At 37.6% G+C, this 14,323-nt stretch overlaps 3 protein-coding genes across 8 annotated transcripts; all 3 read right to left on the reverse strand.

The window, feature by feature from the left end:
- Window positions 1-218: 218 nt before the first annotated feature.
- On the reverse strand, window positions 219-3,736 carry LOC140790632 (protein trichome birefringence-like 28). The gene is made up of 5 exons (XM_073140786.1): window positions 2,560-3,736; window positions 1,993-2,173; window positions 1,681-1,880; window positions 1,432-1,590; window positions 219-895 (listed from the first exon to the last, which is right to left on the reverse strand). Exons 1-5 carry the CDS (start codon window positions 3,318-3,320, stop codon window positions 535-537), a joined length of 1,662 nt encoding a protein of 553 aa, XP_072996887.1. The 5' UTR covers window positions 3,321-3,736; the 3' UTR covers window positions 219-534.
- A 4,566-nt stretch (window positions 3,737-8,302) lies between these two features.
- LOC140790917 (probable xylan O-acetyltransferase 8) lies at window positions 8,303-10,290 on the reverse strand. 6 transcript variants are annotated; one of them, XM_073141231.1, is made up of 7 exons: window positions 10,185-10,290; window positions 9,878-10,064; window positions 9,542-9,779; window positions 9,277-9,448; window positions 9,004-9,203; window positions 8,754-8,912; window positions 8,303-8,669 (listed from the first exon to the last, which is right to left on the reverse strand). In XM_073141231.1, exons 1-7 carry the CDS (start codon window positions 10,185-10,187, stop codon window positions 8,336-8,338), a joined length of 1,293 nt encoding a protein of 430 aa, XP_072997332.1. In that variant the 5' UTR covers window positions 10,188-10,290; the 3' UTR covers window positions 8,303-8,335. The 6 variants fall into 6 exon arrangements, with proteins under 6 accessions (XP_072997332.1, XP_072997334.1, XP_072997330.1 ...); XM_073141233.1 differs by having other exon boundaries at window positions 9,935-10,064; window positions 10,185-10,265; XM_073141229.1 differs by having other exon boundaries at window positions 9,863-10,064; window positions 10,185-10,264.
- Window positions 10,291-10,670: 380 nt separating this feature from the next.
- LOC140790916 (acetylornithine aminotransferase, mitochondrial) lies at window positions 10,671-14,159 on the reverse strand. The gene is made up of 3 exons (XM_073141228.1): window positions 13,423-14,159; window positions 12,297-12,731; window positions 10,671-11,459 (listed from the first exon to the last, which is right to left on the reverse strand). The coding sequence occupies exons 1-3, from the start codon at window positions 13,846-13,848 to the stop codon at window positions 10,920-10,922; spliced, it is 1,401 nt and encodes a 466-aa protein (XP_072997329.1). The 5' UTR covers window positions 13,849-14,159; the 3' UTR covers window positions 10,671-10,919.
- Between the last annotated feature and the right edge of the window lie 164 nt (window positions 14,160-14,323).

The raw sequence follows: 14,323 nt of genomic DNA on the forward strand, positions 1-14,323 counted from the left end.
CCCTTCTGACTCGATTTGCATCACTTTCTGGTGTGGCAGATCATGGAATTCCACTGCTTTCAGAGTTCTAGCTTCAACCAAATACTATATCCGAATTTTCCAGATTAGTCTCCATACTTATTCGGAAATTTATCCACGAGATGGGGGGGGGTAAGAAAAGGAAGGAAAAGCACCGGTGATGGTGAAAATGCATCATCAAACTTTTCTTCATATATGAGTTTGCAAAAAAATTCCACCACTCCCCTTCAGCTTTGATCTTATTTATTGATCTCCATTTGACCACCTTCTGGATAAGTTATACAATTCGAGCAAGTCTTATGCTTCACCTAATTCCCAATCTTAAGCCTAAAGTCTCCTTTCCTTTTGCTGTTGCTCGTGTCATCATATGGTCCTCAACAGTACATCAACGAATTTGGAACAATTAAAAAGAAAAAAAGAAACAAAGAAAGAAAAAAAAAGATTTTTTTTTCTATATAAAAATAGAAAATTAAGAAATTTGTTTCAAAGTGTAATTGGGCCCCCCCGGCCCCTCATTTATTCCCGCCACGGGCTGGACGCTATCCGGGCGTAGATAAACTCGTTCCAAACATCCGGCAAGCCCGGGAGGCACCAATGGATGCAATCGGCGTAAGTCGCCGGATCCGCCTGCTGCTCCGGCGTCAACAGCTTCCCCTGTCGGAGGGTGTGGACGGCGGTGTGGGCGTCCTTCCTGAGCTCCGACAATGCCGTGATATTAACAAAGTGAACTGGCACTCTCTTGATGGTCTTCCTCACATCTTCTATCACTTCAAAAAACCGCTGGTCGGTCCCCACGTCTAACGGCTTCGTTATGTTCGTTATCGGCATCGTCTCCAACGCACATTTTATGCCATTAGGGTTATCCCAGGCTTCCGGCCTACATATTCCACAGAGACAAAAAATCCCATTAATTTTCACCTAAAAAAGAAGGGAAAAAAAAAAGTTGAGCAGGTAGGAGTTAATAGCAGTCACACAATATAGACTATCTTGCTACAAAAGTTGATGATAAAATATCCCAGTGGTCCTCTTTTCCCAGAGTTGCTATGCTTAAGCTGGGGAAAAAAATACTTAAATAAAGATTGCACAGTTAGTGGAACGTGAGTGGCTTCAACTTACTACTATGTCATGTTTCAATTGTCACCTTATTATAGATTCAGGTGGTGCATGTGATTCTTTTGGTACACAATTAATAACTCATGCATACTTCTTCTTCTTCTTCTTAATTAAAGGTGGGCCAATTTCATCAGTTTTGACTTTTCCCCACCTGCCTAGCTAACATTTATAGTTGATGGAATTATGAATACCAATGGTCATATGTTATTTAGCTTCTTAATGAATTTTGGCATAATGGTAGTATATTACTTTATACTGCTAGATAGTAGAGAGAAATAAAATATATAAGCGAGATCTTACTCGATATGATTAGGAGACATGGTCATGAAGAATACCATCGTCTTCTTAGTATCTACGTTCTTGTCCACCCACTTCGCCCATGTCCGGAGAACCCTCCGGTAAGCGATCGGCCGCTCGACTTCATCATACTTTGTTGATCCCCGATCGAACGACCCTCTTCTGCTCTCTCCAAATAAAACAAAATAATAATAATAATTAAAACAAAAAATTGACAAACTGAATCACTATGAGAGAGGATTAATTACTCACAAGATTTTCATGTCAAGATTGTTCAACCACCAAATGTAAGTGTTAAAGATCAAGTAATCCACCCCTTTCCAATTGACTGCATGCTTAGTGATTGAGCTCGGCTTGATGATCCGATTTTGGATGCTATGCACCTTGGGATCATCCGAGTTGGATTCCACCAAGAACGGGGCCCAATAGAATTCTACCGTAGCATTATACTCCTACAAAAAAAAAAATTATTATTATTTTTGTAAAAAAAAGGAAAAAAAATAAATTTAACGTGACACCATCATCATCAGATTAAACTAATAAATTGCCGATATAATTAATTACCTCAGCACGGAAAACATTGATGGGCCCATCATTAACATACTTGGTTAATGTCTTCTTGCCACGTGGAATCACGGATTGGACCAAGCAAACCATCGATTCCCATTGGTTCCGGTTCAGTGAATCACCAACGAACATGAGCCGCTTGCCACGTAATCTCTCCAGAAGCAACTTTGCATCAAACCTTCTCACATTAAAATAAAAAATATTTTTTTAAATTAAAAAAAAAACCCAGCTCATTTAGAAAGTGACCATTAGCTACATTCATAGCACTCCAATAATTCTCAAAAAAATATTCCTAAAATTTTAATATTTAGATGTAGATCATATCACCACCATCGTGTGATGCGTGGAACGTGTGGAGAAGTCTACGATGGGAAGGAGCATGGAAAGATCCGGCCATATACTTTTTGGCCATCTTTGGCGACTAAATTAAGAGATAATAATTAATCTATCCGTAGGTTTGATTTGGTTTGGTTTAGTTTGTCTTTAAGATCGGTGGTAATGATGGGAATAAAACAAGTGCATAATAATTACGGAATAATTGGGAAGATAATTAAGCACGCTTACCGAGGCATGGAGCAACCCTTGGGCTGCCATCTCCATTTCTGATACGCGTCATCTTTCCGGCCGTTCCTCATGCACGTGACTTGCTCGGTGAGGAACTCGCACTCCGGCTCTCTGTAGATCGGATAATTCACGTCGTCATAAACCCAATTCCCGTCGAATAAGTCGCAGCTATCCGGTAGACTTATCACCACCTTGCTCCTCTCCTCCTTCTCCTCTTGCACGTTCTTCATCGCATCCTCTTCCGCCTCGTCCTCGCCTTCTTTGACTCTGGGCATCTGGACATCCCTCTCCTTCTCCTTCGCCACCTCTACCTTGGCAGCCTCCAGCTCCTCCTTCGCTTGCTTCTTTAATGATTGCTTCGTCGATTGTAATTCGACGTCAATCGGTATATCGAGCACTTGTTTGATCCTGCTCTCCTCCTGTGTTTCGAGATCTTCCTGTTTTACCTTAGTCTCCTTCGCCGCCGGCACGTCTACCGGCACGCTCTCTTGTTTGATCCTGGCCTCCTCTTGCACCGAGAGCCGGTGGCGCCCGCGCACGAACTCGCGCGGCTTGCCGCCGCCGTCACCGCCACCGCCACCGTTATTGAACGGGAATTCCGCGATGGATTTCACGTCCTCGTTGTACATGAACGTGACGAAGAGGAAGACCGCGAAGACGATCACGAGGATCGGCAGGTTCCCGCCCTTGCGGGTGGTCGACCCCGCCGCCGCCGCCGCCGCGTGCTTGAACCCCGGCTTACGGCGCGACATGATTCCCATTATAGCATATAGAAGCAGGCTAAAGAGAGGTAAAGGGAAGATATAGAAGAGGTGAGGAATAAAGGCTTCTTCAAGGTGCTTCTCTCTCTAGGATACTCTCTCTATGATACTTTTGGATGGTGAGGGTTGCTTTATTCTGATGTCTTTGTTGAGCTTCTCCACTATGGAGATAGAAAGGAAGAAAGGATGGAATCTTAAACTGAAGGGAGAGCAAGGAGAAGGTGAGGAGGAGAGGTGGGTCAATGAGTAACATGAAAGCATTGGGAAGAGGGGATTGGAGATTTGTATATTTCTTTTTTGTTAGGTGATGACTGGTCAGGGGAGAGTAGGGGATTTGTTTAAGTGGTGGTTAGAATGTAACCATCAAGACTAATTGGGTTGGCTAATTAGGAAGCAACTGAGACAACTACATGAGAAATTAAGGGTACTTACTTGCACTTCCATCTCTTAATTATATACCACTTTCATTTAAATACCATCCATCCATGCTCTTAACACAAATACCTCAAATAATTATCTTACTCTTAATTTTTCACTCATTATTTCTAAAATTTTACAAAATGTGTACATAGTTTAAGGGTCTAAGAATGATGTAAATATTATGTAAAACTAAGATTTACTTTCTTTTTTTATTTTCGTTTAAAAAACTCAACCTTTTCACGTGTTGGAAGGTTTTATAATTCTCGGCATATTAGCAGAAGGCCACATCCTATTGGTATAACATTACATCAGTATATATTTATGTTTCTTGTACTTTAATTCCTTCTCTCTGAAGTAGTTGAAGAATATTCTAATCAAAGTCTTTTGATTAAAAAATAGTTTTGATTTGATCTTTTTTCCCCCCTGAAAATAAAACTAGAGAATATGCAAGAAATTAAAATCCTAGTAGAAGTCTGATGTTACCAACTCCTCTTTTGTTGCCTTCCACTCCTTTTTATTCACGGGATTTTGTCATTGTTGCATTCCACTCCTTCCTTTGTTTAATCTCTTTTAGGTTTGAAGAAGTTTATCCCAAGATGGGAGTGTGAAAAATAAATGACTCATCAAACTTTATAATATGATTGACTTCTGATTTGAAAATATTTCCCTTTCTCTAGATTTCTATAATCAATTAAAAAGCAACGTTGTGTTCTTATCTGATCGTAGATTGGAAATAAGCTAATTTATTCACTTCCAAAACCCAACTATGTATCCAACTTTTGGGTTCAATAATAACGCAATTATAGCGATTTCTTCTGTGACAAGGTTCAAACATGCTATGCTATGTTTGAATTAGTCAAAGCTTATTAGCAGTCATTCTCATCCTTTTTTTTTTTATTGATAAAGTTTTCTTGTAGAATTTGTAAATAGACTTATTCTTTTAGTCAAAGGGAGAATAAAATTGCTTCTGGGAGTCTAATTAATCGGCTAACCAGTTACCAAATCTCGATAAACTTATCTTAAAATTTTTTAAGGTTTTTTTTTGTTGGTGTTTTACCTTATAAAAATAAAATAAAAGAAGAACAAATTAAAGTGATTCTAGATCTATCAATCCATTGACTCACAGCTCTGAAAACCTCTAGAAAAATGGCCCACATCTTCACATGTTCTACAAGTTGAATCTTCTTGTTTTTTAGTGATTCCATCCAGTGAATCTGGGAGTATTTGTTGGGTTGCAATACTGGAGACTAATCATGTGGGCGTTGGAAATGGCACTGTTGGATTTATTTTTACTTTTAGATATCCTGCTTGTTTGATATCATTCTTTTTTTTTTTTTTTCTTTCTTTGCGTGTCTCTTTAATCTTGGTATATTCTGTTAGATGTTATTATGATGTTTTAGCCTTCTTCCTAAAGAAGACTCTGCTTATTTTTCAACTTTCATCTTTCTGTACTTTTTATAGAATAATCTTATTACTTTTTTTTATGTCAAATCTTCTCAATGTATACATTGATTAGGACTGTAATGCAGAAAGAGAGCTGAATTGAAAAGAGTTAATAGAATTGCGTCAAACTCTGTTTTACTTGGACTAGAACTATTATTACTTTTTCGATAAACTTATAATCTAAAAATTTCAACCAAAATTTATTTTTTGAGCGATTAAAATTATAGATGAAGTTATTTGTGAAAGAGAGCTCCTGTTGTTGACATCTGAAAACAAGATAAGATGCAGATATCTAAACCCCTCATAATTCTTATACTTTGTAAGTTACCAACTCCTCTTGGCCCCAAAAGTGCTCCAAACTGCAATCAGAAGCCCCCACACCAAACATCTTGGAAAGGTATATGGCATCTGAACACAATTTGGAGTACCATTTTGGCTCCAATCTTGTGGACAACCACAAAATTCCAAGTTCAGACATTCTAACAGTAGCTTTGTTCTTGAGCAAACTCCAAGCAACCACCTGAAAGTCATAGCCAGTGATGTGCTTCTAATGCTTCAAGATATGGGAAGCTAGGCATTGCAGGACATATCAAGAATCATGGCTGGAGAGAGATCACTTTCTCTTAAAGAGAAGGCAAGCAGAGAGAAAAAGAAATCCTAGGAGTGTTGGGTAACTGTTGCTTTCTATGCAGCAACGAGTTCATATATATTTTTGTTTGCTTGCATGATAGATGGAAGCATGAAACAATTGTTGCTAGGTTTATATGATTAGGTTATTATGATCATTCCCCAATCCCTATTGACAAACAAAAGGGAAAAAAAAACTGTTGCTTTTAATCTTGTCAAACATATGATATATTTCTTTACTTTTGCTCAGCAACTGAAATTTTTGGATCATGAAAACAAAAGATTTTTCTTTATTTGTTTTATTTTTTGATAGAAGAAAGGTGCCACTGTATTTTAACTCTAGGAAACTAATGCATTAAAAGTTAATGGTTATTGAAATGGTATTGCTTCAGAGTAAGAGAGGAAAAGGAGAGAGGTAACATTAGATGCAGACATGGACTAGATTTTCAGATTCCAGGAAGAGGAAGGCATCAATAAGAAACACAATAATTCAAAGGAGATATAAGAGTAAAAGAAACAAAGGAAGATTCCAAACCAATTATTGATGCCTAAAAGAATATGTCATGCATCAATCCAAAGACAACTGTTTGGTTGTTTGCTTGTGTTGTGTTGTAGTTGTAGTAGCAACAGATGAACATCTATAAATAAATATTAGGATTAAATACATCTTATCTTTTTTTTTTTATTATTTGTACAATTATTTTTAACTAAATTAGTCTGTATACTTTTGACTATAGTTGGGGTTAAATTTTCTGTCCAATTTAACATAGCTGCGTCCAAATTACTAAAATGCTTTTTATATCTATTAGATAAAAGTAATTTAACTATTTTGATAATTTTATTGTTATATTTAATATAAATATGAATTTTAGTAATTTGGACAGATTTTTGTTAAATTGGAAGAGAAATTTAACCGTCAATTATAATTTTAGGTATAAGCGGAGCAGAAAGATAAAATATATTTAATCTTAAATAATATCTACTCCTAAAAATATTTTTATCATAACAATCATACAAAAAAATATTGCGACATTCATAAAAAATACTAAATGTTTGTCTTAATTATCGTTGACATGCGTACATTTTGTTTTTAAGGCCTAAAAAGTGCGTTACGGTAAATTTAACCTAACAACAAAAGACGAAATAGAAAATAATTTGATACTTCAAAAATTAAAAATTAAAAAACCAAACTATCTATTTGTTTTTAACCTTAGAGTTACTCTAAGTTCATGTGTTTTTTTTTTCTATCTTAATCATAAAAATACTTACTCAAGAATATAAATATTATTCTACTTTAATTTAACTCATCGATGTGATAAATGTTCTAACGGGGATGGTACTTTGAGATATTCAAAACAAAATACAGTATCAAATAGTAATAAAGACAAATTATAAAATGTTTTTATCTACAAAAGATTTCAATCGTACAAAAGATGAAAGGAAACCACTGTTTTAGCCAATGACGTGTGATAAAAACAATCAAATTATTTGTTCTCTCTCTCTGAAACACTGTAGAATTATTAACCCTGCATTGCTTAGAGATTGAATCTGGAACATTCCAGAGGAAGGTAATCTTGATAAAACTATTGAGTTGCTTCTTGGTTGGCATTGCACAACTACTCAATCTTACCTAATCCCTCTTCCTTAGCTTGTCAACCATTAAAAGATGAGAAAAAAGTGTAGCAGGTTTCTTCAAAGGATTCAGTTAGTTAGTAAAGAACCAACCACTTTTAGGACCACTTCTTTAGTAACTCATGTCTTAATCATAAAGATTATATGGAGTTCAACATCTCCACAAAGCCAAACTCTATATTTTTTAAAGATTTTTTTTTTCATTTCACGCCATTCGTTATATATTTATTATAGTTTACGCCATGCATTTTTACTATTTTTAATTCGATCACTTTTATACTTCTAAATTTAAAATAAAAAAAATTCGATCACTTTTATACTTTTAAATTTAAAATAAAAAAAATACAGGACGTAAACCACAATGAACACATAATTTGTGCTATATTCCTTTTTTTCCTTCTTTGTGTGCTCGTTGATATCTTCAGAAGTGATCAATGAAAAGTAAGTTAACTCACTTTTATACCTAACTTTTACCCCAATAATTCATCTTCACAGTGACAGGGGATGAGCTCATAATATTGTTCATCCCTCACTAGAAATCCAAAAGGAAGATATAAAGATGGCACTCAAGGAGGTGGTGGAATAATGCTATCAATACTGTGATCCATGAAAGTGACTATCACTTCTATATTGTGTTTCTGGTCATTTCCCAGTTGCAAAGCATGAAGTATATGCAGCCAAAGAAGGGTGATTCAAGCCCACAGTGTCAAAGCTTTTGCTTGACATGATACATGTGAAGTTAGTCACCAATTGTTGCCTGTTGGCTTGTTGCCCATGAAAGTGATACTAGAGTACATGAAATGACAAATCTCAGATCATTGCAATGTACTATGAGATGATCAAAAGAGTTGAGTTAGGCATGGTTTGAATTGAGCTTGTTTAGCCTTTTTGTTTCATAGATACGAGTACAAAAGTTGATTCCAGGTATCAGGTACTCCTGGCAAACACCAATGTATGCAATCAGCATAGAGTTTTGGGTTGGCCTTTTGTTCATCAGTCAGTATCTTTCCTTGTGATTCTGTGTAAACTGATACATGACCATCAATTCGATAATCCGAAAGTTGTGTTACGTTGAGGAAGGTCACAGGAACTTTCATCCGTCCGATCACACTTGCGACCACCTCCATGATCCTTCGATTTGAGCCGCTTCCCCAGAATCCTCTCTCCATGACTGGCTTTGTTTCATTGTAGCATTTGATCCCATTTTTGCGGTGCCAATCTAAGCTCCTGTTTTGAGTTAAGACGAAACAAGTTTGAGCTTGTTTCAGTAAACAACTTAGGATAAAGGAAATATGAGAGAATATATAACACCTCATGTGTGTTGGAGACATTGTAGTGAAAAAGACTCTTGTGGCGTTTGGATTTAGAGTGGAATCAATCCAATTAGCCCATGTCTTCAGACCTATCCTATAAGCAACAGAATATTCCAGCTCCTCAGAACCTTCATCTCCATTTGAAAATGAACCCCACCTGAAGACAATTATACCATCAAGAGGAAAGTTGATGAAAACTTGTTATATAGCTAATATTACAGGAACAAGTGTATTTTTTGTTAACTGACACAGATTTGATCCTCTGACCACTCATCCACCAGACATATGTATCAAAGACAAGGATGTCCACTCCTATCCAGTGCTTTGCATGCTTGGAGATGGAATCAACATGCAGAATTCTCTTGCTCGTATCTGCTATAACACGACCGTCGCTGTTGGATTCAACAAGGAAAGGTGCCCAGTAGAACTCAATTGTTGCATTATATTCCTACAAATCGACAAAAGGTTCTTACTAATTATAAAAGTTCTATGGCAGCTGCTTCATTCTACCACTAAGTTACCTTTGCCCTGAACACAGATAAAGATCTACTACGGTTTATGGATTTTGCATTTTCTGGTATTTGTGATTGTACATGACATACAAAAGACTGCCACTGAGCTCTCTGCAGTGAATCTCCAACAAACATCAGCCTCTTTCCTCTAAGTTTTTTTAGCACAATTCCCGCGTCAAAACTGCAAATATGTACAGTAGTTTCATATATTTAGACAGTCTCTATTACTGCTATTAGCTAGTAAGTCTATAAGGTGGAAGTTTGATGTATTGACCTTGGCAAAATGCAATCATCCAACTGCCACTCCCAGTACAAGTAGTCAGTGTCGGGCCTTCCATTCCTTGTACAAGCTACTTGTTTATCCAGATATGGACAAGTCTGATCAGTATATGGAAGCTCCTTAGAGCTATTAAACACCCACTTCCCCTTTGTGACATTACACTCACTGGGATCAAATGAAACCTTCTCTTCATCAACGATGTCATCCTGGAGGGCAGACCTCTCATAATCCTCTGGTAACAAATAACATGAAACAGTCCATTTCTCACAAATGCAGAACTAGGAGAAGTGCAATATAGACATAAGATGTGGTTACCTGCAAATATCTTACTAGAATTGGTTATTGCATCCTGTTTAGAACAAGCTTTGAGCTTAAGGATGGATATACCCGTGAGAACACGAAGGTCCTCGGTGAAGATTATGCCGGCCAATGCAAAGCCGCAGATGATGATCACCATTACAGAGTGTGGAAGCTTCATTCTTGGAACCTTCATCGAGAACCAAGGTGAGAACTGCATCTTCAAGTGTAAGGATACGGAGACAGTGGGAGGTAAGAGAGTAATAAAACAGAATCATAAAGGAAGAAAAAAAGAAAGAAAGAAAGAGAAAACTAAGTGCTGTGTGGGGTATGTAATTACCATTTCTTGTACTGTCGAGTAGGAGTAAAGCAAAAGCCTTGTAGACTGCTACATTAATAATAACTGATCATTGCTTCCAAAGGAATACTCCTCACAGTCTTCAGCTGCTGCTGCCTCATATCAAGCATATTTTATAGCTGGTCTCCAGTTTAAAAAAAAGTTCGTGATACCAGGAGAGCAGCATTTCTCCTTACCATCATACCTGCTCCTGAATATAGACACTGGCGTGAACATGCAAATTATTATGTCATAGTCCTTTGTATATGCATTTTGGGAGTACTTTGTGTATGCTTCACGATTGAGAAAGTAACCCAGGTGCCTAGGATACAATTAAAACAAAAAAATCTCTTCCCACCAACATCCAACATCATAATAGAATCTCAAGATCCACATAAGGTTATTAATGTGCAAAATAGGTATGGTAATGATGCAAAAGCTTTAATTTATCCTACTGTAAAATAGAAATCAAGAGAGCATATATTCATATACTAAAATAGGTGAAGCTATATAATAATTAATGGGAAAAATTACCAATTCAGACCAAGCCAATCGCCTTTCACATGTTCACTTTTTGCTAACATATGTAGGGATGATCTTACAACAGATTAAAATTATAACTACACAATACTTGCAGGGTTCACTTTATCCAACCTTGTGAAGTTCACAACCCTTCCCCAAAAGTTAAACATGAAAGCGATCCAGATTGCTCTTACAAAATCCAGCTGGATCTACCACCTAATTTGACACATTAGGATCAAGTACAGGCAAACATTTCCTTATAACTTCAGCTGCGTGTTCCAGCTCCTCCTCTGAAATGATCAGCGGAGGTACTAGCCTGACAACATTCCCTTTCCCAGCTGTCAGCACCAAAAGGCCAGCATCTCTGCATGCGTCGACAAGGGAAGAAGCTGGCACATCCAACTCTATACCAACAATGAGTCCAAGTCCTCGCACTTCTTTCACATGTGGATTCTCACTGAGTTTCTGAGTGAGTAGTTCCTTCAAGTAGATGCCTTTCTTGGTCACGCTAGCCAGGAAACTGGGTTCCCGGATTTTGTCCAGCACCGCAAGGGCTGCATGGCATACAAGAGGCCCACCAGCAAAAGTACTGCCGTGATCCCCAGAGACAATAGTTGCAGCAACTCTTTCAGTAGTCAGAACAACACCAATTGGTAGACCACCAGCAAGGGGCTTGGCAAGAGTCATAATATCAGGCACTACGCCAAAAGCCTCATGAGCCCAGAGATGACCAGTTCGGCCTAGCCCACACTGCACCTGTATTTGATGGAGAAACACATGACTGAAAAGATCATAAAGTTTTCTCACATTTTATAAGCAGAAACAGAGATAATAAGAAGAGTCCTTGTGGTGAACGACAAATAAAACTGTAAGAACAGAAGCAATGAATTAGCCTTTTCCTAGCTCCCTTGGTGAATTCCTATGGTGAGGGGTTTGCTCCTCAAAGCTTGTTTGCAGTTTAATAATCTAAGGTTCCCTTGGAAGTTGGAAGGACAGCCCGACATCACAAGAGATGGGTCTTATTCCTCTACATTGGTTAAAGAGCTACAATTTGTACAAAAGCATAAAAGCAATCACAAAAACATCTACTTGTAGACCATGCTGGAATGTACATCTTGCCATTGATTCCAATTACAGCTTAGAATAAACCTAGAACTTATTTGGAAAATAAGAGTGATAGAAGTCTCACAAGCCAATAGCTAATGACCTAACAGGATAATCAACTATAACATGACACTCTTCTTGATGCATTCTTAAGTCATAATCTCCTTAATGATTTGCTTCAGTTAACATCAATGGGGATTTTTTTTTCTGATGCAATGATTTCTAAAATTTGGGCAAAGAAGTCTTCTTAATTTATAATAATCATCTGGATCAGGTAAATTACATGAAACATATCTGGTAACTAGCTTTCAACTTACTGACAACCTTCTGAGTCACACCCTACCAGAGATGAACTTAAGACAGAAGGATAAAGAAATGAACTATGTGGGGCAGTCGAGCGAAACAATTTAGCAGCGCACATATGCCAAAAGAGGTGAAGTAGTAACAAATTAACAATTCATATGTAAGAATGACTTGTAAACTGCATACCTCATCAAAAATTAAAAGGGCTCCAGCATCATCACATGCAGTTCGCAGAGCCTGTAGAAAATCTTTTGTCGCACAATATATACCACCTTCACCTTGAAGAGGCTCCACAAAAACAGCAGCTGTTTTGCCTGATTTTATCGTTCTTCTAGTTTCTTCGATATTTCCATATTCTATGAAGGTAACACCAGGCATGAGAGGTTCAAAAGGAAGGCGATATTGCACCTTACTCGTGAGGGAAAGTGCACCCATCGTCCTTCCATGGAAACTATTAGTAAAAGCAATGAACTCAGTAGCAGGTTGATCCACATTGGCATGTGTAAACCTCTGGAATTTCCTGGCAAACTTTATAGCTGCTTCATTTGCTTCAGTTCCAGAGTTTGTAAAGAACACACGGTCTGCAAAGGAACATTCTACAAGGCGGTTTCCAAGTGTCACCTACAGCATCATGACATAAGCATGTTAACCACCAGGGAGAAAGGAGAAAGTGTAGAAATAAAAGAAATATAACTGTGAGCTTAACTAACAGTTTCTCTTCCCTTGAACCCACATATTCCCAAGTATATTCTTGTTCTTACCGAGTAAGAAGTAAATCAAAAGATAGTCCGAAAGAGATTTTGCTTTTAAGGTTTCATTGATGGAAGTCATGCATTCTGGTAAAACATCTGCTGTTTAACTTGAAAATGCAACGTTAACCCTTCTTTAAGATCTCTTATGAATCTGAAAAGTGCAATTGACCATTAAATTAGTTCTGAACCTGAACTTGATCATTAACTTGATTCTGAACCTAAAACAATGTTGAGTAACCGTGAAACCAGTCAACTAACTTCCAGTGCAAAAAGTAAGATGAATACAAAACTCAACTCGAAAAAAGCATCCTATAATCATGATTAAGCAGGGAGAGGTGGACTGCTTAAAGAACTAAAACCTGTTTCTTGAGTAAAACAAAATTTTCTTGATATGTAAAGACCGCTATATAAACACTAAACATCCACGCTCTCCTAAACTGATTTGAACCCAGAAATCACTGCCAATAAACAACAAAAGTAAACACAACTTAAAAATATAACAAAGAACACCAATATAGCTTCCAAATTAGAACACATTCAAAAACCCAAAAAAAGATCACCTGAGGGATCGAATAGTAGACATTGCTGACATGGGTAAGCGTGTTGGCCTGCTCGACCACCGCCTTCACCCAATCCGGGTCGCAATGCCCGAGAGAATTCACAGCGATCCCAGCAGTCATGTCCAAATACTCTTTCCCATCAACATCATACAAGACGCAACCTTTGCCGCTCTTGAACACTACTGGAGCTCGCGCATAGGTGCGCACAAAGACATTTCCTTCAGTCTCTATCACCTCTTTGCTCTTAGATGACACAGGCTTGGCGGTGGCTGCCTTATGCTTCGTTTCCGAGACGAGAGAAGAGGAGATACATGGAAGGTGAACCAGAGATGGAAATCTATTGCTCTTTTGTAGCTTAAAGAGGCGACATAGATCGGATGAGGGAGAGATGGAAGAGGCATGGACGAGTTGAAGAGAACCCATCATTCTTCACCCAAAGATTGAAACTTTATATGAGAAATCGAAAGAACTAGTAAAAAAAAAAAATCTATTCGGTTCGCGTAACAAAGAAATCGAAGAAAAACTTCAAATTGTGGGGGGGTATAAGTAGGGATTTTTAAGATAGGAATACAATCAATTGTGTCCAATTCCGGAGCACATGCAGCGGAGTTGGGGGATAAAAAGGAATCCAAAGGAACCGAGCATTGAAGTGGAAAGCGTTGGTTTTTAGGGTTTAGATTTAGAGCTCGAACAAGAGCTTATTAGCTACTGATGATTTTAGACGATTTTACACTTCTACCCTTCTCTTTTAAGAGGCGGGTATATTATACTATTATACTATCATACTTCTAAAGTTGATATTTAGATATATACCCCTCAGAATACTTTGTTTTTACATAGATACCCTTTTAATCTGTGTTTCTTCGTATCCGTCTGTCTCAGTTCTAAGGGTAATTTAGTA

This window comes from Typha latifolia, chromosome 6, assembly GCF_019914945.1.
Source record: "Typha latifolia isolate L0001 chromosome 6, TyphaL0001v2, whole genome shotgun sequence".
Taxonomy (NCBI): Eukaryota; Viridiplantae; Streptophyta; class Magnoliopsida; order Poales; family Typhaceae; genus Typha; species Typha latifolia.

Bases quoted from the DNA above. Each gene is read 5' to 3' on its own strand.
- LOC140790916 (XM_073141228.1), bottom strand. From the start codon at position 13,848: ATGATGGGTTCTCTTCAACTCGTCCATGCCTCTTCCATCTCTCCCTCA. The intron at 12,732-13,422 runs GTGATCTTTTTT...ATGATGCTGTAG, and splicing joins TCTACTATTCGATCCCTCAG to GTGACACTTGGAAACCGCCT. The intron at 11,460-12,296 runs GTATGCAGTTTA...CATCAAATACAG, and splicing joins CCCTTTTAATTTTTGATGAG to GTGCAGTGTGGGCTAGGCCG.
- LOC140790632 (XM_073140786.1), bottom strand. From the start codon at position 3,320: ATGGGAATCATGTCGCGCCGTAAGCCGGGGTTCAAGCACGCGGCGGCG. The intron at 1,881-1,992 runs GTAATTAATTAT...TTTTTTTTGTAG, and splicing joins TCAATGTTTTCCGTGCTGAG to GAGTATAATGCTACGGTAGA. The intron at 1,591-1,680 runs GTGAGTAATTAA...TGGAGAGAGCAG, and splicing joins AATCTTGACATGAAAATCTT to AAGAGGGTCGTTCGATCGGG.
- LOC140790917 (XM_073141229.1), bottom strand. The intron at 9,204-9,276 runs GTAACTTAGTGG...GTCGATTTGTAG, and splicing joins TATCTGTGTTCAGGGCAAAG to GAATATAATGCAACAATTGA. The intron at 8,670-8,753 runs GTGTTATATATT...AACTCAAAACAG, and splicing joins ATGTCTCCAACACACATGAG to GAGCTTAGATTGGCACCGCA.